This window comes from Oncorhynchus masou, chromosome 30, assembly GCF_036934945.1.
Source record: "Oncorhynchus masou masou isolate Uvic2021 chromosome 30, UVic_Omas_1.1, whole genome shotgun sequence".
NCBI lineage: Eukaryota > Metazoa > Chordata > Actinopteri > Salmoniformes > Salmonidae > Oncorhynchus > Oncorhynchus masou.
This window is the reverse complement of record NC_088241.1, coordinates 69,786,241-69,811,065: the sequence shown is the minus strand read 5'-3', so window position 1 is coordinate 69,811,065 and position 24,825 is coordinate 69,786,241. Positions and strand designations below refer to the sequence as shown.

The 24,825-nt window shown below is 46.5% G+C and overlaps 2 protein-coding genes across 2 annotated transcripts in view; one reads left to right on the top strand and one right to left on the bottom strand.

The window, feature by feature from the left end:
- LOC135522958 (junctophilin-1-like) overlaps positions 1-11,283 on the bottom strand; it is a 117,432-nt gene extending 106,149 nt beyond the window's left edge. The window contains exons 1-3 of the mRNA XM_064949686.1: positions 11,216-11,283; positions 10,545-11,046; positions 1,225-1,996 (exon numbers count right to left, since the gene is read on the bottom strand). Of these exons, the coding sequence (XP_064805758.1) occupies positions 1,225-1,996; positions 10,545-10,923 (1,151 nt within the window). The 5' untranslated portion in view covers positions 10,924-11,046; positions 11,216-11,283. The remainder of the gene's footprint in view (positions 1-1,224; positions 1,997-10,544; positions 11,047-11,215) is intronic.
- A 1,203-nt stretch (positions 11,284-12,486) lies between these two features.
- Positions 12,487-24,825, top strand: part of gdap1 (ganglioside induced differentiation associated protein 1) — a 29,049-nt gene continuing 16,710 nt past the window's right edge. The window contains exon 1 of the mRNA XM_064949688.1: positions 12,487-12,924. Within this exon, the coding sequence (XP_064805760.1) occupies positions 12,757-12,924 (168 nt within the window). The 5' untranslated portion in view covers positions 12,487-12,756. The remainder of the gene's footprint in view (positions 12,925-24,825) is intronic.

Sequence of the window (24,825 nt, the reverse complement as noted above, 5' to 3'; positions counted from 1 at the left end):
TGCCTGTCCCTGGGTGCCTGTCCCTGGGTGCCTGTCCCTGGGTGCCTGTCCCTGGGTGCCTGTCCCTGGGTGCCTGTCCCTGTATACCTGTCCCTGGGTGCCTGTCCCTGTATACCTGTCCCTGGGTGCCTGTCCCTGGATGCCTGTCCCTGGGTGCCTGTCCCTGGGTGCCTGTCCCTGGATGCCTGTCCCTGGGTGCCTGTCCCTGGGTGCCTGTCCCTGGGTAGGTGCGTGTGTGTGTGTCTATCGTTATACGGCACACCAGATAAACTTGGCATGGCCCAGAATTTACCTAAATCAGGCTGCCTGCCTCTGCTAAGTTAACACAGGTGAAACACTGTATGTGATATGAGAGGATAGAAGCATAGAACACAAAGAGCGCACACACACTCACACACACAAGGACTAATAAACTGGTGGCATCACACAGAAGCACTGGTTGGTGATGGTGAATGAACATTAGGGCCCACTAGATGGTGATAACAATGGTGAATGAACATTAGGGCCCACTAGATGGTGATAACGATGATGAATGAACATTAGGGCCCACTAGATGGTGAATGAACATTAGGGCCCACTAGATGGTGAATAAACATTAGGGCCCACTAGATGGTGATAACGATGATGAATGAACATTAGGGCCCACTAGATGGTGAATGAACATTAGGGCCCACTAGATGGTGAATGAACATTAGGGCCCACTAGATGGTGAATAAACATTAGGGCCCACTAGATGGTGAATGAACATTAGGGCCCACTAGATAGTGAATGAACATTAGGGCCCCCTAGATAGTGAATGAACATTAGGGCCCACTAGATGGTGATAACGATAGTGAATGAACATTAGGGCCCACTAGATGGTGATAACGATAGTGAATGAACATTAGGGCCCACTAGATGGTGATAATGATGATGAATGAACATTAGGGCCCACTAGATGGTGATAACGATGATGAATGAACATTAGGGCCCACTAGATGGTGATAACGATAGTGAATGAACATTAGGGCCCACTGTCATGAGACTGCTTTTCTAGAAGGCTGGTCTTCAATCCCAACTCTAGTGATATCAGTCATATCAGGCAGAATGGGAAAGTAGGAAGGGCTTTGACCTTGTGTATCTGAATGCTGCATAGAGTGTGTATTTACAGGTGGAACACTCATTCTGTCATTCTCTCTCTCTCACACATGCACACCCACACGCCCCACATCCCCAGGGACCTACCTGGAAGCTGCTATTTCCACTTTCGTCCTGGCGATGGCCCCTGCCCTCCGCGCCCCCTCCACGGCCCGGTCCACCTTCTCTTTGGTTTTGGGGTTCTTTAGCGGGATCAGCTGCTTCCTTATTCCACGAACCAACACGTTATTCTTGTACTTCCCTTCTTCCTTGTTCCCCTCGGGGAAGGTAGTGCACCCGTAGCCGTGGCGCTTGTTGTTCAGCCACTCCCCCTCGTACTTCATCCCGTTGGAACGTTCGCTGACGCCGAACCCGTTGCGCTTGTCGTTCAGCCACTCCCCCATGTACGTCTCGGTGGTGGTGGCGTCCACGTGATCCTCCAATACCAAGTCCTCTTCCGGCAGCTCTCCGTCGCCCAGGGAGACAGTGGAGTTGGCGTCCGCGTCGGAGGAGCTGATGTGGCTCATAGCGGCGTCGCTGCGTGCCGAACTCCTCTTGCTGGAGATGGACGACTTCGATTCAGACTTGTGTAGCCGACGGAGGCTCCCGAACAGCGACCCGTGGCGGAACAGACCCTTCTTCTTCTTCCCGGTGACCACTTCGCCGTCCGAGTGGAAGTTGAGGACGAACCCGCCGCGGCCGCCGGCGGGCGTGTCACCGGAGAGATCCTGGAGCACGGAGCCGTTACTCTGCTCGGAGCGCAGGGATGCCAAGGAGGTACGTAGTGGGGACTGGATCACAGTGGCCATGCCGTACGGAACACTCTGGCGCACGCCATATCCATGCCGCATCCCACCCATCCACTGGCCCTGATATGAACCTGGAGGAGAGACAGGACACATCTGGGGTGAATAGATCGATTGGTTGGTTGGTTGATTGATTACTCGATTGGTTGGCTGGTTGATTGATTACTCGATTGGTTGGTTGGTTGATTGATTTTAAGAGTAATAAATAAAAACCACAGAAAGAAACTGTCTCAACTAAGATACTAATTCCCGACAACAATATTTATTTATTTATTTTACTAGGCAAGTCAGTTAAAGAACAAATTCTTATTTTCAATGACAGCCTAGGAACAGTGGGTTAACAGCCTGTTCAGGGGCAGAACAACAGATTTGTACCTTGTCAGCTCTGGGATTTGAACTTGCAACCTTCTGGTTACTAGTCCAACGCTCTAACCACGAGGCTACCCTGCAGCCCCAACCACTTGTCTACCCTGCCACCCCAACCACTAGGCTACCCTGCAGCCCCAACAACTAGGCTACCCTGCAGCCCCAACCACTAGGCTACCCTGACGCCCCAACCACTAGGCCACCCTGACGCCCCAACCACTTGTCTACCCTGCAGCCCCAACCACTAGGCTACCCTGCAGCCCCAACCACTAGGCTACCCTGCAGCCCCAACCACTAGGCTACCCTGCAGCCCCAACCACTAGGCTACCCTGCAGCCCCAACCACTAGGCTACCCTGCAGCCCCAACCACTAGGCTACCCTGCCGCCCCAACCACTTGGCTACCCTGCCGCCCCAACCATTAGGCTACCCTGCCGCCCCAACCACTAGGCTACCCTGCCGCCCCTCCACTCCAACCACTAGGCTACCCTGCCGCCCCTCCACTCCAACCACTGGGCTACCCTGACGCCCCAACCACTAGGCTACCCTGCCGCCCCAACCACTAGGCTACCCTGCAGCCCCAACCACTAGGCTACCCTGCCGCCCCAACCACTTGGCTACCCTGCCGCCCCAACCATTAGGCTACCCTGCCGCCCCAACCACTAGGCTACCCTGCCGCCCCTCCACTCCAACCACTGGGCTACCCTGACGCCCCAACCACTAGGCTACCCTGCCGCCCCAACCACTAGGCTACCCTGCCGCCCCAACCACTAGGCTACCCTGCAGCCCCAACCACTAGGCTACCCTGCCGCCCCAATATCAAGCTCATGACATTACTACGGATTAAATGGGAATGATGCCCACCTGGTAGTACTTCAGATATACACTGAGTGTACAAAACATTAAGGTCACATTGAGGTCACTTGTTAAATCCACTTCAAATCAGTGTAGATGAAAGGGAGGAGACAGGTTAGGGGGGGGGGGGACAATTGAGACATGGATTGTGTATGTGTGCCATTCAGAGTTTTTTTTCAAGAATGGTCCACCACCCAAAGGACATCAAGCCAACTTGATACAACTGTGGGAAGCATTGGAGTCAACATGGGCCAGCATCCCTGTGGAACGCTTTCAACACATTATAGAGTTTCAACTGAAAGGTCAGTGCATGCAGTCATCATAGGCTACTCCCCCCAGAGACTACAGAGAGAAGACATGTCTCTGGGGTTTTGAGAGAAGACATGTCTCTGGGGGTTGAGAGAAGACATGTCTCTGGGGTTTGAGAGAAGACATGTCTCTGGGGGTTGAGAGAAGACATGTCTCTGGGGTTTGAGAGAAGACATGTCTCTGGGTTTTGAGAGAAGACATGTCTCTGGGTTTTGAGAGAAGACATGTCTCTGGGGGTTGAGAGAAGACATGTCTCTGGGGGTTGAGAGAAGACATGTCTCTGGGGTTTTGAGAGAAGACATGTCTCTGGGGTTTGAGAGAAGACATGTCTCTGGGGTTTTGAGAGAAGACATGTCTCTGGGGGTTGAGAGAAGACATGTCTCTGGGGGTTGAGAGAAGACATGTCTCTGGGTTTTGAGAGAAGACATGTCTCTGGGTTTTGAGAGAAGACATGTCTCTGGGGTTTGAGAGAAGACATGTCTCTGGGTTTTGAGAGAAGACATGTCTCTGGGGTTTGAGAGAAGACATGTCTCTGGGGTTTTGAGAGAAGACATGTCTCTGGGGGTTGAGAGAAGACATGTCTCTGGGGTTTTGAGAGAAGACTTGTCTCTGGGGTTTGAGAGAAGACATGTCTCTGGGGGTTGAGAGAAGACATGTCTCTGGGGGTTGAGAGAAAACATGTCTCTGGGGGTTGAGAGAAGCTTTCGCCACCTGGGGAGCAACATGATAATGGACCAAACGTCTCTACACTTGTTTTAACCACGTCTGAGGGAATTACCAAGTTTTGAAGAAAAGAGAGAAAAAAATTGCTTTTAAATCTTTATTCAATTTTTTTTTCGCCGAATTTTTCAGTTTTTGATTTGTTAAAAAAGTTTGAAATATCCAATAAATGTCGTTCCTCTTCATGATTGTGTCCCACTTGTTGTTGATTCTTCACAAAAAAATACAGTTTTATATTTTTATGTTTGAAGCCTGAAATGTGGCAAAAGGTCAAGGGGGCCGAATACTTTCTGAAGGCACTGTACATACCTCTTAACCCAACCCTCACCCCAGCGCTCACCCAACATCCATACCTTTTAACCCAACTCCAACCCTCACCCCAACCCTCACCCAACATCCATACCTTTAAACCCAACTCCAACCCTCACCCCAACCCTCACCCAACATCCATACCTTTAAACCCAACTCCAACCCTCACACAAACCCTCACCCCAGCAATCACCCTAAATACATACATCTTAACCCAACCCTCACCCCAGCGCTCACCCAACATCCATACCTTTTAACCCAACTCCAACCCTCACACAAACCCTCACCCCAGCAATCACCCTAAATACATACATCTTAACCCAACCCTCACCCCAACCCTCACCCATAGCCGCGGAATTAACATAGCAAAAGAAGGTAAATACATACACTACATGGCCAAAAGTATGTGGACAGTTGCTCGACGAACATCTAATTCCAAAATCATGGGCATTAATATGGAGTTGGTCCCTTGCTGCTATAACAGCCTCCACTCTTCTGGGAAGGCTTTCCACTAGATGTTGGAACAATGCTGCTATAACAGCCTCTACTCTTCTGGGAAGGCTTTCCACAAGATGTTGGAACATTGCTGCTATAACAGCCTCCACTCTTCTGGGAAGGCTTTCCACAAGATGTTGGAACAATGCTGCTATAACAGCCTCTACTCTTCTGGGAAGGCTTTCCACAAGATGTTGGAACATTGCTGCTATAACAGCCTCCACTCTTCTGGGAAGGCCTTCCACTAGATGTTGGAACATTGCTGCTATAACAGCCTCCATTCTTCTGGGAAGGCCTTCCACTAGATGTTGGAACATTGCTGCTATAACAGCCTCCACTCCTCTGGGAAGGCTTTCCATTAGATGTTGGAACATTGCTGCTATAACAGCCTCCACTCCTCTGGGAAGGCTTTCCACTAGATGTTGGAACATTGCTGCTATAATAGCCTCCACTCCTCTGGGAAGGCTTTCCTCTAGATGTTGGAACATTGCTGCTATAATAGCCTCCACTCTTCTGGGAAGGCTTTCCTCTAGATGTTGGAACATTGCTGCTATAATAGCCTCCACTCCTCTGGGAAGGCTTTCCACTAGATGTTGGAACATTGCTGCTGTAATAGCCTCCACTCTTCTGGGAAGGCTTTCCTGTAGATGTTGGAACATTGCTGCTATAACAGCCTCCACTCCTCTGGGAAGGCTTTCCACTAGATGTTGGAACATTGCTGCTATAACAGTCTCCACTCTTCTGGGAAGGCTTTCCACTAGATCTAGGAACATTGCTGCTATAACATCCTCCACTCTTCTGGGAAGGCTTTCCACTAGATGTTGGAACATTGCTGCTATAACAGCCTCCACTCCCTTCGGAAGGCTTTCCACTAGATGTTGGAACATTGCTGCTATAACAGCCTCCACTCTTCTGGGAAGGCTTTCCACTAGATCTAGGAACATTGCTGCTATAACATCCTCCACTCTTCTGGGAAGGCTTTCCACTAGATGTTGGAACATTGCTGCTATAACAGCCTCCACTCTTCTGGGAAGGCTTTCCACTAGATGTTGGAACATTGCTGCTATAACAGCCTCCACTCTCCTGGGAAGGCTTTCCACTAGATGTTGGAACATTGCTGCTATAACAGCCTCCACTCTTCTGGGAAGGCTTTCAACTAGATGTAGGAACATTGCTGCTATAACAGCCTCCACTCTTCTGGGAAGGCTTTCCACTAGATGTAGGAACATTGTTGCTATAACAGCCTCCACTCTTCTGGGAAGGCTTTCAACTAGATGTAGGAACATTGTTGCTATAACAGCCTCCACTCTTCTGGGAAGGCTTTCCACTAGATGTTGGAACATTGTTGCTATAACAGCCTCCACTCTTCTGGGAAGGCTTTCAACTAGATGTAGGAATATTGCTGCTATAACAGCCTCCTCTCTTCTGGGAAGGCTTTCAACTAGATGTAGGAACATTGTTGCTATAACAGCCTCCACTCTTCTGGGAAGGCTTTCAACTAGATGTAGGAATATTGCTGCTATAACAGCCTCCTCTCTTCTGGGAAGGCTTTCAACTAGATGTAGGAACATTGTTGCTATAACAGCCTCCACTCTTCTGGGAAGGCTTTCCACTAGATGTTGGAACATTGCTACAATAACAGCCTCCACTCTTCTGGGAAGGCTTTCCACTAGATGTTGGAACATTGCTGCTATAACAGCCTCCACTCTTCTGGGAAGGCTTTCCACTAGATGTTGGAACATTGCTACAATAACAGCCTCCACTCTTCTGGGAAGGCTTTCCACTAGATGTTGGAACATTGCTGCTATAACAGCCTCCACTCTTCTGGGAAGGCTTTCCACTAGATGTTGGAACATTGCTACAATAACAGCCTCCACTCTTCTGGGAAGAAGAGAACTCCGAACAGAACTCCGATCAGAACTCCGAACTCTTACAAACTGACTGTTTGAAAGACGGCATCTCCATCTACACCTGTCAGCAGGTCAGGTGTGTGGGGTGTGGCTGAAATAACACTGTCGTATATATAATGGTTATCTTACGTAGATAAATGCTAAAGTCTCTCTTCTAAATGACTATACAGGTAATAACTATAGGAAACACTTGAGTAAATGAGGGATACGATGTACACACACAGGTGAGGTTCCTGAGTTAATTAAGCAGTCCCATAATGCTTAACATCCCATAATGCTTAGGATCACGTATAAAATACCCCAGTTAGAAGAAGAGATCTCAGTGACTTTGAAAGAGGGTCTCAAAAGAGAACAAGGGGTTTAAAGTGTGTGTGTGTGTGTGTGTGTGTGTGTGTGTGTGTGTGTGTGTGTGTGTGTGTGTGTGTGTGTGTGTGTGTGTGTGTGTGTGTGTGTGTGTGTGTGTGTGTGTGTGTGTGTGTGTGTGTGTGTGTCTCTCTCTCTCTCTTTTGACGAACATATCAAGACTGTTTCAGGGACAGTTTTTTTCCATCTACGTAACATTGCAAAAATCCAAAATGTTCTGTCCAAAAATATTGCAGAAAAATGTATCCATGCTTTTGTTACTTCTAGGTTAGACTCCTGCAATGCTTTACTTTCCGGCTACCTGGATGAAGCACGAAATAAACTTCAGTTAGTTCTAGAATCCTGACTAGAACCAAAACATTGTAATGTAACATTTGATCATATTACTCCAGTAAAAATGCCTCTACAGGCTCTAACCAATAGTGGATGAAGCACTAAATAAACTTCAGTTAGTTCTAGAATCCTGACAAGAACCAAAACATTTGATCATATTACTCCAGTGCCAGCCTCTACATGCTCTAACCAATAGTGGATAAAGCACTAAATAAACTTCAGTTAGTTCTAGAATCCTGACTAGAACCAAAGAATTTGATCATAATACTCCAGTGCTAGCCTCCCTACACTGGATTCTGTTAAGGAAGATTTCAAGGTTTTACTGCTAACCTACAAAGTATTACATGGGCTTGCTCCTACCTATCTCTCTGATTTGGTCCTGCCGTACATACCTACACGTATGCTATGGTCACAAGACGCAGGCCTCCTACTAATTGTCCCTAGAATTTATGAGCAAACAGCTGGAGGCAGGGCTTTCTTCCATAAAGCTCAATTTTTATGGAATGGTCTGCCTACCCATGTGAGAAACTCGGTCTCAACCTTTAAGTCTTTACTGAAGACTCATCTCTTCAGTGGGTCATATTGATTGAGTGTAGTCTGGCCCAGGAGTGGGAAGGTGAACGGAAAGGCTCTGGAGCCACGAACCGCCCTTGCTGTCTCTGCCTGGCCGGTTCCCCTCTTTCCACTGGGATTCTCTGCCTCTAACCCTATTACAGGGGCTGAGTCACTGGCTTACTGGTGCTCTTCCATGCCGTCCCTAGGAGGGGTGCGTCACTTGAGTGGGTTGAGTCACTGACGTGGTCTTCCTGTCTGGGTTGGCGCCCCCCCTTGGGTTGTGCCGTGGCGGAGATCTTCGAGGGCTATACTCGGCCTTGTCTCAGGATGGTAAGTTGGTGGTTGAAGATATCCTTCTAGTGGTGTGGGGGCTGTGCTTTGGCAAAGTGGGGGAGGTTATATCCTTCCTGTTTGGCCCTGTCCGGGGTGTCATTGGATTGGGCCACAGTGTCTCCTGACCCCTCCTGTCTCAGCCTCCAGTATTTATGCTGCAGTTGTTTGTGTCGGGGGGCTAGGGTCAGTCTGTTACATCTGGAGTATTTCTCCTGTCTTATCCGGTGTCCTGTGTGAATTTAAGAATGCTCTCTCTAATTCTCTCATTCTCTCTTTCTTTCTCTCTCTTGGAGGACCTGAGCCCTAGGACCATGCCTCAGGACTACCTGACATGATGACTCCTTGTTGTCCCCAGTCCACCTGCCCGTGCTGCTGCTCCAGTTTCAGCTGTTCTGCCTGCGGCTATGGAACCCTGACCTGTTCACTGTGATTATTATTATTTGACCACTCTCCTCATTTATGAACATTTGATTATCTTGGCCATGTTCTGTTATAATCTCCACCCGGCACAGCCAGAAGAGGACTGGCCACCCCTCATAGCCTGGTTCCTCTCGAGGTTTATTCCTAGGTTCTGGCCTTGCTAGGGAGTTTTTCCTAGCCACCGTGCTTCTACACCTGCATTGCTTGCGGTTTGGGGTTTTAGGCTGGGTTTCTGTAGAGCACTTTGAAATATCAGCTGATGTACGAAGGGCTATATAAATACATTTGATTTGATTTGTGTCTGTGTTTGTGTTTGTGTCTCAGTCACCAGATCTCAACTCGATTGAACACTTATGGGAGATTCTGGAGAAACGCCTGAGAGCGTTTTACACCGACATCAACAAAAACTCCAAACAATGGAATTTATCGTGGAACAGCCTGGTCTCATAGGCTAGACGTAACATAGTAATTTAAATCCGGGACACTAATTAGTAAGATATGTTACCTTTGGTATGGTTACATAAGATAGAGGGTTACTGACAACTTTAGCATTTTAGCTAATTAGCAACTACTTGGCATGTTAGCTGACCCTTCCCCTAACTTTAACCCATTAACCCGACTCCTAAATGTAACGGATGTGAAATGGCTAGCTTAGTTAGCGGTGCGCGCTAAATAGCATTTCAATCGGTGACATCACTTGCTCTGAGACCTTGAAGTAGTAGTTCCCCTTGCTCTGCAATGTTCGCGGCTTTTGTGGAGCGATGGGTAACGATGCTTTGTTGTCAGTTGTTGATATGTGCAGAGGGTCCCTGGTTCGCGCCCGGCTATGGGTGAGGGGACGGTCTAAAGTTATACTGTTACATAAACTTAACCCTAACTGCTAGCCTAGCTAACATTAGCCAGTTAGCTAAAGTTAGCCACCTAGCTAGAATTCATAATATATACGTTTTGCAAATTCATAACAAATTTTAAGTTTTGCAAATTCGTAATATATCGTAGGAAATGGGTGATGGACATCCACAAATGAATACATACCATACAAAACGCAACATATCATACTACATGGAGTTTCTAGGATTTGCATAGAGAATAATACAAAATGTTCTGAGATCAGGTTGAATAATGGTGTAGCATCCATCCAATAGCGTTCCAGACTCTTGTAGAATGTATGCCAGGCACATTGAAGCTGTTCTGGTTTGCGGCCCAATTCCCTATTCTGACTTTCACATAATAATTGATTTTGTCAGATACCTGTACACCTAGCACAGATAACCTAGAAATTATGCTTATATTTAAATAAATCAATAAGGAAGTTATTCCATCAAAAATAATTATGGGGAACCTATTTATTATAGGACTAAATCAATTTTTTTATGAGGCATGCAAGGCGAGCATGTTAACGTAATAGAGCTAAAGTCAAAATCCCCAATCAGTCTAAATGTTAGGAGATATAATAACATCCCTATAATAAACCTGCAATAACCCTACAGTCACATGTCCATTATCTGGCCTCTATGTGCATGAACCTCTTCGCACGACAAACCACAACAGATCGCCAAGACGATCCAACTGGTTCGCGGTTTAAAGAGATACACACGCAATTTCCAAAACAACATGTCCATCCTTTATAACAGTAGCCTATAACGGGTATCTTACCACCGTCGCCGTAGGTCTCAATCCCATACCCGTCCTGTAGCCCGTTACTCCACGTCCCGTCGTACCTCGCAGGTGTATTGTGGCTCTGTCGGAGTCCATAGCGACCCTTGAAGCCGTGACTCCACTCACCGCGGTAAATCCACTTCCCTTTGGTTTCTACTCCCAGTCCATGCCGCTTCCCCTGGGACCAGTAGCCATGGTACATATTCCCGCTGGGCCAGGTGTACACCCCCACTATCTCAAAGCCGTGCGACCAGGAGCCGGAGTACTCGCCCTGGCCTTTTGGCCCGGTACAGATGCCATGTCCATGGGCTTTACCGTCCTCCCACCCTCCGCAGTATGTTCCTCCATCATCGAAGTCGAACCGTCCGCCCGTCATTCAGAACAGCCTCGAAATGGAGCCAGAACTCTACGGTCGTAGGCTGACTCAATGGTGTCGTGTTATTATCCCCCCAGAAGGGATCCAGCAGGGAGCGGAGAGGTGGAGAAAACAGAGATGACTCTGTTTTGCACAAGAAGTAAAAAACAAACAAACAGAAACAGTGTTTATGGTGGGGATCATGGGCAGTGTGTGGTTCCAAGCGATAGACATGGAAAAGAGAAAAGCATGCGTGAAGTGGCTTGAGTGTGCATGTGGTTCGGGTAGGGTGTGAACGGGGAAGAGTCATTACCGGAGTCGCACGCGGTATCCGCCGCTGTGTGATAGCTCGTCTCCTCCCTCCACTGATCAGAGGGAGAGAGAAAAGCATCGAGTCTCCAAACAAGAAAGACACGGCCAATTTGCTACGTCACGCCAGTAGAACCTCCCACCCACTACCCCCACTGCCACCCCCTCAGCTAATTATGAGGGTGTACCCGCTTTAGCCCCGTGTATTATGTGCCGCTGTCCGCCAGTAAATCACATAGTTCAAATAGCAGAGCAACCGTCAGATAGCCGCAACCGCTACCGCGTCGATAGAACAGGTGTGTGTTTCCTCTACAGAACGACTCTTTTTGAAGTGTGAGTGAACAGTGGGTAAAATATAAATGTCCTGTGTGATCCATAAAGATCCGATTAAATCCGTATTCTAATTTTATCATACGGACACTGTAAAACTCTGAAATCGCTGATTTCAGGCAAAACTCTCAACATTTCGTAATGAAAAGAATATGTACACTTTGCTGTTGAAGGCTACTTTTTGTGACAGTTGTATTGAAGTAATTTTCTTAAATCTGTCAACCTATAATTATATAATTATATATATATATATATATATATATATATATATATATATAAAAGCTTCTGGCATGTTTTAAATAGGCTATAATAAGGTCAAACTCTAATTCTTAATTCTAGACTTGATTATTCAATCAGTTCAGACATGATGTAAATATATGAGCTTCAGTCGAAGGGAAACTATTCATTTCTCAGTACAATACTGACAATATCACAGTATCACAAATCACTTGCATTGGCAATATAAACATATGTTTCCCATGCCAATAAAGCCCCTTGAATTGAATAGAATTTATTTGAAAAAGGAGTGGATAACAGCGACCTCTGCTGATGACTGGAAGCAATTGTCAACACAACGAAGAGCTGCTGTATGGGACGCAACCTCTCACGAGCGACGATTTATCAAATTACAAAGACCATTTTCTAAAACTAGAAGGATATTTCTTGCTATTATTTTACACCCGTTACAGAAACTTAAATACATAGCTACTACGTAGGCTAATTTAAATATAGATCTACAACCACTGAGGCTTTTCATAACACACAGACATAGGAGTACTCGAAGTTGTGATCTTTCAGAGAGGTACTCACAAACATGGCCATTTCCCATTCATCTCTCATTCATCAGTCCTGATGAAACGAAGAGGGGTGTGATGCTGATGACGCAATAGGTTTGAGGTCTGACCTCGCTCTGATCCGTAACCAATCGGTTGACACTAGTTACAACAGCCACAAATATCTAACCCCCGCCTACTTCTACAATTTATCTTCTTAAAAATCTGATTTTGAACCTAATCCTAACCTTAAAACTAACCTTAACCACACTGCTATACTTATGCTATACTTATGCATAACCATAACCTTAAATTAAGTCCAAAAATCAAATTTTTGTTTTCAAGCATTTTTATGACAAAGACAATTTTATTTTGTGGCTGAGGTAACTAGTGACAACCGTCCCAAACACAGCAACAACTCAGCGACTGACATATAGCTAAAATGGCGGCGGAAAACAGCGCCGAATTTCAGGATGAAAAAGAAATCCTTATCAACAAGGGTGATGTTCAAGAGGTACAACAAAAGAGCGGAGCTGTCACAGAAAGTAGGACTGCCAAACCATCCAAAATGACACTGTATCATTGGACGCAGTCCTTCAGTTCGCAGAAGGTGAGTGTTTCAGGACCATGCCGTAATGGACAGCTCCTCAAGGGTATGCGTGGATTGCGTGACGAGGCAAGGTATTGCGACATGCTAATCAAAATAACACTGATATGACAAAATAAATGAAGTTTTAGCATCATATAGGCTTTTGTAGCTCAAAAACGGACTGTAAACCAGGCTGTTTTGCTATTTCTGCTTGAACAGGAAGCTGGATCTATTTGCCAACATGCACATGGCCTTTCTTACAGCTAACTCCCAGTTCCAAATTAAATCACACGTTATTTAGCACATGCGCCAAATACAAAAGCTGTAGACCTTACAGTGAAATGCTGAATACAACAGATGTAGACCTTACAGTGAAATGCTGAATACAACAGGTGTAGTAGACCTTACAGTGAAATACTGAATACAACAGCTGTAGTAGACCTTACAGTGAAATGCTGAATACAACAGCTGTAGTAGACCGCACAGTGAACTAATGAATACAACAGGTGTAGTAGACCTTACAGTGAAATGCTGAATACAACAGGTGTAGTAGACCTCACAGTGAAATGCTGAATACAACAGCTGTAGTAGACCTTACAGTGAAATGATGAATACAACAGGTGTAGTAGACCTTACAGTGAAATGATGAATACAACAGCTGTAGTAGACCTTACAGTGAAATGATGAATACAACAGCTGTAGACCTTACAGTGAAATGCTTACTTACAAGCCCATAACCAACAATGCAGTTTTAAGGAAAAATAAAATACAATTATAATAATCATTCAATTAAGGAGCAGCGGTAAAATAACAATGTGGAGGCTATATACAGGGTGTTACGGTACAGAGTCAATGTGGAGGCTATATACAGGGTGTTACGGTACAGAGTCAATGTGGACGCTATATACAGGGTGTTACGGCACAGAGTCAATGTGGAGGCTATATACAGGGTGTTACGATACAGAGTCAATGTGGAGGCTATATACAGGGTGTTACGGTACAGAGTCAATGTGGAGGCTATATACAGGGTGTTACGGCACAGAGTCAATGTGGAGGCTATATACAGGGTGTTACGGTACAGAGTCAATGTGGAGGCTATATACAGGGTGTTACGGTACAGAGTCAATGTGGAGGCTATATACAGGGTGTTACGGTACAGAGTCAATGTGGAGGCTATATACAGGGTGTTACGGCACAGAGTCAGTATGGAGGCTATATACAGGGTATTACGGTACAGAGTCAATGTGGAGGCTATATACAGTGTATTACGGTACAGAGTCAATGTGGAGGCTATATACAGGGTGTTACGGTACAGAGTCAATGTGGAGGCTATATACAGGGTGTTACGGTACAGAGTCAATGTGGAGGCTATATACAGGGTGTTACGGTACAGAGTCAATGTGGAGGCTATATACAGGGTGTTACGGCACAGAGTCAGTATGGAGGCTATATACAGGGTATTACGGTACAGAGTCAATGTGGAGGCTATATACAGTGTATTACGGTACAGAGTCAATGTGGAGGCTATATACAGGGTGTTACGGTACAGAGTCAATGTGGAGGCTATATACAGGGGGTACCAGTACAGAGTCAATGTGGAGGCTATATTTTTATTTATTTTATTTCACCTTTATTTAACCAGGTAGGCAAGTTGAGAACAAGTTCTCATTTACAATTGCGACCTGGCCAAGATAAAGCAAAGCAGTTCGACACATACAACGACACAGAGTTACACATGGAGTAAAACAAACATACAGTCAATAATATACAGGGGGTACCGGTACAGAGTCAATGTGGAGGCTATATACAGGGTGTTACGGTACAGAGTCAATGTGGAGGCTATATACAGGGTGTTACGGTACAGAGTCAATGTGGAGGCTATATACAGGGTGTTACGGTACAGAGTCAATGTGGATGCTATATACAGGGGGTACCGGTACAGAGTCAATGTGGAGGCTATATACAGGGTATTACGGTACAGAGTCAATGTGGAGGCTATATACAGGGTGTTACGATACAGAGTCAATGTGGAGGCTATATACAGGGTGTTACGGTACAGAGTCAATATGGAGGCTATATTACATTTACATTTAAGTCATTTAGCAGACGCTCTTATCCAGAGCGACTTACACAGGGTGTTACGGTACAGAGTCAATGTGGAGGCTATATACAGGGTGTTACGGTACAGAGTCAATGTGGAGGCTATATACAGGGGGTACCGGTACAGAGTCAATGTGGAGGCTATATACAGGGTGTTACGGTACAGAGTCAATGTGGATGCTATATACAGGGGGTACCAGTACAGAGTCAATGTGGAGACTATATACAGGGTGTTACGGTACAGAGTCAATGTGGATGCTATATACAGGGGGTACCGGTACAGAGTCAATGTGGAGGCTATATACAGGGTGTTACGGTACAGAGTCAATGTGGAGGCTATATACAGGGTGTTACGATACAGAGTCAATGTGGAGGCTATATACAGGGTGTTACGGTACAGAGTCAATGTGGAGGCTATATACAGGGTGTTACGGTACAGAGTCAAAGTGGAGGCTATATACAGGGTGTTACAGTACAGAGTCAATGTGGATGCTATATACAGGGTGTTACGGTACAGAGTCATTGTGGAGGCTATATACAGGGTGTTACGGTACAGAGTCAATGTGGAGGCTATATACAGGGTGTTACGGTACAGAGTCAATATGGAGGCTATATACAGGGTGTTACGGTACAGAGTCAATGTGGAGGCTATATACAGGGTGTTACGGTACAGAGTCAAAGTGGAGGCTATATACAGGGTGTTACGGTACAGAGTCAATGTGGAGTCAATGTGGAGGCTATATACAGGGGGTACCGGTACAGAGTCAATGTGGAGGCTATATACAGGGGGTACCGGTACAGAGTCAATGTGGAGGCTATATACAGGGGGGAGCCGGTACAGAGTCAATGTGGAGGCTATATACAGGGGGGAGCCGGTACAGAGTCAGTGTGGAGGCTATATACAGGGGGTACCGGTACAGAGTCAATGTGGAGGCTATATACAGGGGGTACCGGTACAGAGTCAATGTGGAGGCTATATACAGGGGGTACCGGTACAGAGTCAATGTGGAGGCTATATACAGGGGGTACCGGTACAGAGTCAATGTGGAGGCTATATACAGGGGGTACCGGTATAGAGTCAATGTGAAGGCTATATACAGGTGGTACCGGTACAGAGTCAATGTGGAGGCTATATACAGGGGGTACCGGTATAGAGTCAATCTGAAGGCTATATACAGGTGGTACCGGTACAGAGTCAATGTGGAGGCTATATACAGGGTGTTACGGTACTGAGTCAATGTGAAGGCTATATACAGGGGGTACCGGTACAGAGTCAATGTGGAGGCTATATACAGGGGGTACTGGTACAGAGTCAATGTGGAGGCTATATACAGAGGGCACCGGTATAGAGTCAATGTTAAGGCTATACATACGGGGTATTGGTACAGAGTCGGTGTGCGGGGGCACCATTTAGTTGAGGTAATATGTGCATGTAGGTAGAGTTATTAAAGATACTATGATAAGGGGTGGGGGACAATGTTAATAGTCTGGGTAGCCATTTGATTAGATGTTCAGGAGTCGTATGGCTTGGGGGTAGAAGCTGTTTAGAAGCCTCTTGGACCTAGACCTGAAGTTCTGCCTTCAAGGTATGATTTCATCCATCTCAAGGCATCAGGGGAAAAGTTGAACTTTGACAATTTTGTGATGAGAATCTCATGGTTAACAGTATCAAAAGCCTTCCTTAGGTCCAGAAGCACAGCCCCAACAGCACCCCCTTTGTCCATCTTGGACTTCACATTTTCCAGAAGAAAGCAGTTGGCCGTTTCTGTGGAGTGTTTTGCTCTGAAGCCAAACTGCATGGAGTGTAATGTGAAGGGGCTGTTGTTGAGGTGGGCAATCAGTTGTTCTGCTACACACTTTTCAACAACCTTTGACACCACAGGTAGTATACTAACGGGCCTGTAGTTACTCACGTCAGCAGGGTCGCCTGATTTAAAGATGGCCGTTATTATGGCCGACTTCCATACCCTTGGAAACACACCGAGACCAATAGATGTGTTGGTGACCTTAGTAATGGGGCCAATGAGTGACTCTTTGTAGTTTTTAAGAAAGGTAGAGTCCATCCCAAACACATCTTTGGCTTTAGAGTTCTTTAGTGAGCTAATCACCTTGTTCACCTTTGACTCAGAAACCTCCCTTATGATGAAGACAGGTTGAGTGTCATTCACTAGCACTGAGCCCAAGAAAACGGTGGAGGGGTTCTGTGTCAGTGCCCTGACAGAGTCAATAAAGTAGGAATTGAAGGCTATTGCTATTTCGACTGCATCCTGTGTTAGATTGTTATTCACCATGATTTCAAGTCTTTTTGCAGTGTTACTATGGTCTTTCCCTGTTAACTTTTTTAGATTCTCCCATATCAATTTAGAAGTTCCCTTTGCTTCACCAATTATGTTAATAAAAAAGTTTGCCTTGGCCTGTCTGATTTCTTTCATCACCTTATTTCTCAACAATTGGAGCTTTATTGTGGGTGTAGCTGTATTGTAGGTGGAGCTGTATTGTATTGGAGCTGTATTGTATTGGTGTAGCTGTATTGTAGGTGGAGCTGTATTGTATTGGAGCTGTATTGTATTGAAGCTGTATTGTAGGTGGAGCTGTATTGTAGGTGGAGCTGTATTGTATTGGAGCTGTATTGTATTGGTGGAGCTGTATTGTAGGTGGAGCTGTATTGTATTGTAGCTGTATTGTATTGGAGCTGTATTGTATTGTAGCTGTATTGTAGGTGGAGCTGTATTGTAGGTGGAGCTGTATTGTAGGTGGAGCTGTATTGTATTGTAGCTGTATTGTATTGGAGCTGTATTGTATTGTAGCTGTATTGTAGGTGGAGCTGTATTGTAGGTGGAGCTGTATTGTATTGGAGCTGTATTGTATTGGTGGAGCTGTATTGTAGGTGGAGCTGTATTGTATTGGAGCTGTATTGTAGGTGGAGCTGTACTGTATTGGAGCTGTATTGTATTGGTGGAGCTGTATGGTAGGTGGAGCTGTACTGTATTGGAGCTGTATTGTATTGGTGGAGCTGTATGGTAGGTGGAGCTGTATTGTAGGTGGAGCTGTATTGTAGGTGGAGCTGTACTGTATTGGAGCTGTATTGTATTGGTGGAGCTGTATTGTAGGTGGAGCTGTATTGTAGGTGGAGCTATATTGTAGGTGGAGCTGTATTGTATTGTAGCTGTATTGTAGGTGGAGCTGTATTGTAGGTGGAGCTGTATTGTATTGTAGCTGTATTGTATTGTAGCTGTATTGTAGGTGGAGCTGTATTGTAGGTGGAGCTGTATTGTATTGGAGCTGTATTGTATTGGAGCTGTATTGTAGGTGGAGCTGTACTGTATTGGAGCTGTATTGTAGGTGGAGCTGTATTGTAGGTGGAGCTGTATTGTATTGGAGCTGTATTGTATTGGTGGAGTTGTATTGTATTGGTGGAGTTGTATTGCATTGTAGCTGTATTGTATTGTAGCTGTATTGTAGGTGTAGCTGTATTGTAGGTGTAGCTGTATTGTAGTGTAGCTGTATTGTATTGTAGCTGTATTGTATTGTAGCTGTATTATAAGTGGGGCTGTATTGTATTGTAGCTGTATTGTAGTTGGAGCTGTATTGTAGGTGGAGCTGTATTGTATTGTAGCTGTATTGTATTGTAGCTGTATTGTAGCTGTATTGTAAGTGGAGCTGTATTGTATTGTAGCTGTATTGTAGGTGGAGCTGTATTGTAGGTGGAGCTGTATTGTATTGTAGCTGTATTGTATTGCAGCTGTATTGTAAGTGTAGCTGTATTGTATTGTAGCTGTATTGTATTGTAGCTGTATTGTAGGTGGAGCTCTATTGTATTGGAGCTGTATTGTATTGGAGCTGTATTGTATTGTAGCTGTATTGTAGGTGGAGCTGTATTGTATTGTAGCTGTATTGTAAGTGTAGCTGTATTGTATTGTAGCTGTATTGTAGGTGGAGCTCTATTGTATTGTAGCTGTATTGTATTGGAGCTGTATTGTATTGTAGCTGTATTGTAGGTGGAGCTGTATTGTATTGTAGCTGTATTGTATTGGAGGTGTATTGTAGGGTGTCTGATCATTACAGAGAAGGGTCTGGTGTGTATTGCAGGTGTGCCTGGGCCGTAGTTTAGAAAGGTGATGCTGCTGAGTGGGTATGTTGCTCATTTGAATTGTGTTGTCCTGTGTTTAGAAATATAATCTCATTCTAGATCTGTCAATCTATGTACATGAGTCTGGCCATAGCAGAGAAGGGACTGAGCTGTGCATCTTAACTAACTGTGATGTGACTGTCCTGTCTAGGTGTGTCTAGATGTACCTGTGCTGTGACTGTCCTGTCTAGATGTACCTGTGCTGTGACTGTCCTGTCTAGGTGTGTCTAGATGTACCTGTGATGTGACTGTCCTGTCTAGGTGTGTCTAGATGTACCTGTGCTGTGACTGTCCTGTCTAGGTGCGTCTAGATGTACCTGTGCTGTGACTGTCCTGTCTAGGTGTGTCTAGATGTACCTGTGCTGTGACTGTCCTGTCTAGATGTACCTGTGCTGTGACTGTCCTGTCTAGGTGTGTCTAGATGTACCTGTGCTGTGACTGTCCTGTCTAGGTGCGTCTAGATGTACCTGTGCTGTGACTGTCCTGTCTAGATGTACCTGTGCTGTGACTGTCCTGTCTAGGTGCGTCTAGATGTACCTGTGCTGTGACTGTCCTGTCTAGGTTTGTCTAGATGTACCTGTGCTGTGACTGTCCTGTCTAGATGTACCTGTGCTGTGACTGTCCTGTCTAGGTGTGTCTAGATGTACCTGTGCTGTGACTGTCCTGTCTAGGTGTGTCTAGATGTACCTGTGCTGTGACTGTCCTGTCTAGGTGCGTCTAGATGTACCTGTGCTGTGACTGTCCTGTCTAGGTGTGTCTAGATGTACCTGTGCTGTGACTGTCCTGTCTAGGTGTGTCTAGATGTACCTGTGCTGTGACTGTCCTGTCTAGGTGTGTCTAGATGTACCTGTGCTGTGACTGTCCTGTCTAGATGTACCTGTGCTGTGACTGTCCTGTCTAGGTGTGTCTAGATGTACCTGTGATGTGACTGTCCTGTCTAGGTTTGTCTAGATGTACCTGTGCTGTGACTGTCCTGTCTAGGTGTGTCTAGATGTACCTGTGATGTGACTGTCCTGTCTAGGTGTGTGTAGATGTACCTGTGCTGTGACTGTCCTGTCTAGGTTTGTCTAGATGTACCTGTGCTGTGACTGTCATGTCTAGGTGCGTCTAGATGTACCTGTGCTGTGACTGTCCTGTCTAGGTTTGTCTAGATGTACCTGTGCTGTGACTGTCCTGTCTAGATGTACCTGTGCTGTGACTGTCCTGTCTAGGTGTGTCTAGATGTACCTGTGCTGTGACTGTCCTGTCTAGGTGTGTCTAGATGTACCTGTGCTGTGACTGTCCTGTCTAGATGTACCTGTGCTGTGACTGTCCTGTCTAGGTGTGTCTAGATGTACCTGTGATGTGACTGTCCTGTCTAGGTTTGTCTAGATGTACCTGTGCTGTGACTGTCCTGTCTAGGTGTGTCTAGATGTACCTGTGATGTGACTGTCCTGTCTAGGTGTGTGTAGATGTACCTGTGCTGTGACTGTCATGTCTAGATGTACCTGTGCTGTGACTGTCCTGTCTAGGTTTGTCTAGATGTACCTGTGCTGTGACTGCCATGTCTAGATATACCTGTGATGTGACTGTCCTGTCTACGTGTGTCTAGATGTACCTGTGATGTGACTGTCCTGTCTAGGTGTGTGTAGATGTACCTGTGCTGTGACTGTCCTGTCTAGGTGTGTCTAGATGTAACTGTGCTGTGACTGTCCTGTCTAGGTGCGTCTAGATGTACCTGTGCTGTGACTGTCCTGTCTAGATGTACCTGTGCTGTGACTGTCCTGTCTAGGTGCGTCTAGATGTACCTGTGCTGTGACTGTCCTGTCTAGATGTACCTGTGCTGTGACTGTCCTGTCTAGGTGCGTCTAGATGTACCTGTGCTGTGACTGTCCTGTCTAGATGTACCTGTGCTGTGACTGTCCTGTCTAGGTGTGTCTAGATGTACCTGTGCTGTGACTGTCCTGTCTAGGTGTGTCTAGATGTAACTGTGCTGTGACTGTCCTGTCTAGGTGCGTCTAGATGTACCTGTGCTGTGACTGTCCTGTCTAGGTGCGTCTAGATGTACCTGTGCTGTGACTGTCCTGTCTAGGTGTGTCTAGATGTAACTGTGCTGTGACTGTCCTGTTTAGGTGTGTCTAGATGTACCTGTGCTATGACTGTCCTGTCTAGGTGTGTCTAGATGTAACTGTGCTGTGACTGTCCTGTCTAGGTGCGTCTAGATGTACCTGTGCTGTGACTGTCCTGTCTAGGTGCGTCTAGATGTACCTGTGCTGTGACTGTCCTGTCTAGGTGTGTCTAGATGTAACTGTGCTGTGACTGTCCTGTCTAGGTGTGTCTAGATGTACCTGTGCTGTGACTGTCCTGTCTAGGTGCGTCTAGATGTACCTGTGCTGTGACTGTCCTGTCTAGGTGTGTCTAGATGTAACTGTGCTGTGACTGTCCTGTCTAGGTGTGTCTAGATGTACCTGTGCTGTGACTGTCCTGTCTAGGTGTGTCTAGATGTAACTGTGCTGTGACTGTCCTGTCTAGGTGCGTCTAGATGTACCTGTGCTGTGACTGTCCTGTCTAGGTGCGTCTAGATGTACCTGTGCTGTGACTGTCCTGTCTAGGTGTGTCTAGATGTAACTGTGCTGTGACTGTCCTGTTTAGGTGTGTCTAGATGTACCTGTGCTGTGACTGTCCTGTCTAGGTGTGTCTAGATGTAACTGTGCTGTGACTGTCCTGTCTAGGTGCGTCTAGATGTACCTGTGCTGTGACTGTCCTGTCTAGGTGCGTTTAGATGTACCTGTGCTGTGACTGTCCTGTCTAGGTGTGTCTAGATGTAACTGTGCTGTGACTGTCCTGTTTAGGTGTGTCTAGATGTACCTGTGCTGTGACTGTCCTGTCTAGGTGCGTCTAGATGTACCTGTGCTGTGACTGTCCTGTCTAGGTGTGTCTAGATGTAACTGTGCTGTGACTGTCCTGTCTAGGTGTGTCTAGATGTACCTGTGCTGTGACTGTCCTGTCTAGATGTACCTGTGCTGTGACTGTCCTGTCTAGGTGTGTCTAGATGTACCTGTGATGTGACTGTCCTGTCTAGGTGCGTCTAGATGTACCTGTGCTGTGACTGTCCTGTCTAGGTTTGTCTAGATGTACCTGTGCTGTGACTGTCCTGTCTAGATGTACCTGTGCTGTGACTGTCCTGTCTAGGTGTGTCTAGATGTACCTGTGCTGTGACTGTCCTGTCTAGGTGTGTCTAGATGTACCTGTGCTGTGACTGTCCTGTCTAGGTGCGTCTAGATGTACCTGTGCTGTGACTGTCCTGTCTAGGTGTGTCTAGATGTACCTGTGCTGTGACTGTCCTGTCTAGGTGTGTCTAGATGTACCTGTGCTGTGACTGTCATGTCTAGGTGTGTCTAGATGTACCTGTGCTGTGACTGTCCTGTCTAGATGTACCTGTGCTGTGACTGTCCTGTCTAGGTGTGTCTAGATGTACCTGTGATGTGACTGTCCTGTCTAGGTTTGTCTAGATGTACCTGTGCTGTGACTGTCCTGTCTAGGTGTGTCTACATGTATCTATGATGTGACTGTCCTGTCTAGGTGTGTGTAGATGTACCTGTGCTGTGACTGTCATGTCTAGATGTACCTGTGCTGTGACTGTCCTGTCTAGGTTTGTCTAGATGTACCTGTGCTGTGACTGTCATGTCTAGATATAGCTGTGATGTGACTGTCCTGTCTACGTGTGTCTAGATGTACCTGTGATGTGACTGTCCTGTCTAGGTGTGTGTAGATGTACCTGTGCTGTGACTGTCCTGTCTAGGTGCGTCTAGATGTAACTGTGCTGTGACTGTCCTGTCTAGATGTACCTGTGCTGTGACTGTCCTGTCTAGGTGTGTCTAGATGTACCTGTGCTGTGACTGTCCTGTCTAGGTGTGTCTAGATGTAACTGTGCTGTGACTGTCCTGTCTAGGTGCGTCTAGATGTACCTGTGCTGTGACTGTCCTGTCTAGGTGCGTCTAGATGTACCTGTGCTGTGACTGTCCTGTCTAGGTGCGTCTAGATGTACCTGTGCTGTGACTGTCCTGTCTAGGTGCGTCTAGATGTACCTGTGCTGTGACTGTCCTGTCTAGGTGTGTCTAGATGTAACTGTGCTGTGACTGTCCTGTTTAGGTGTGTCTAGATGTACCTGTGCTGTGACTGTCCTGTCTAGGTGCGTCTAGATGTACCTGTGCTGTGACTGTCCTGTCTAGGTGTGTCTAGATGTAACTGTGCTGTGACTGTCCTGTCTAGGTGTGTCTAGATGTACCTGTGCTGTGACTGTCCTGTCTAGGTGTGTCTAGATGTAACTGTGCTGTGACTGTCCTGTCTAGGTGCGTCTAGATGTACCTGTGCTGTGACTGTCCTGTCTAGGTGCGTCTAGATGTACCTGTGCTGTGACTGTCCTGTCTAGGTGTGTCTAGATGTAACTGTGCTGTGACTGTCCTGTTTAGGTGTGTCTAGATGTACCTGTGCTGTGACTGTCCTGTCTAGGTGTGTCTAGATGTAACTGTGCTGTGACTGTCCTGTCTAGGTGCGTCTAGATGTACCTGTGCTGTGACTGTCCTGTCTAGGTGCGTTTAGATGTACCTGTGCTGTGACTGTCCTGTCTAGGTGTGTCTAGATGTAACTGTGCTGTGACTGTCCTGTCTAGGTGCGTCTAGATGTACCTGTGCTGTGACTGTCCTGTCTAGGTGTGTCTAGATGTAACTGTGCTGTGACTGTCCTGTCTAGGTGTGTCTAGATGTACCTGTGCTGTGACTGTCCTGTCTAGGTGCGTTTAGATGTACCTGTGCTGTGACTGTCCTGTCTAGGTGTGTCTAGATGTACCTGTGCTGTGACTGTCCTGTCTAGGTGCGTCTAGATGTACCTGTGCTGTGACTGTCCTGTCTAGGTGTGTCTAGATGTAACTGTGCTGTGACTGTCCTGTCTAGGTGTGTCTAGATGTACCTGTGCTGTGACTGTCCTGTCTAGGTGTGTCTAGATGTAACTGTGCTGTGACTGTCCTGTCTAGATGTAACTGTGCTGTGACTGTCCTGTCTAGGTGAGTCTAGATGTACCTGTGATGTGACTGTCCTGTCTAGGTGTGTCTAGATGTAACTGTGCTGTGACTGTCCTGTCTAGGTGCGTCTAGATGTACCTGTGCTGTGACTGTCCTGTCTAGGTGTGTCTAGATGTACCTGTGATGTGACTGTCCTGTCTAGGTGCGTCTAGATGTACCTGTGCTGTGACTGTCCTGTCTAGGTGCGTCTAGATGTACCTGTGCTGTGACTGTCCTGTCTAGGTGTGTCTAGATGTAACTGTGCTGTGACTGTCCTGTTTAGGTGTGTCTAGATGTACCTGTGCTGTGACTGTCCTGTCTAGGTGTGTCTAGATGTAACTGTGCTGTGACTGTCCTGTCTAGGTGCGTCTAGATGTACCTGTGCTGTGACTGTCCTGTCTAGGTGCGTTTAGATGTACCTGTGCTGTGACTGTCCTGTCTAGGTGTGTCTAGATGTAACTGTGCTGTGACTGTCCTGTCTAGGTGCGTCTAGATGTACCTGTGCTGTGACTGTCCTGTCTAGGTGTGTCTAGATGTAACTGTGCTGTGACTGTCCTGTCTAGGTGCGTCTAGATGTACCTGTGCTGTGACTGTCCTGTCTAGGTGCGTCTAGATGTACCTGTGCTGTGACTGTCCTGTCTAGGTGTGTCTAGAT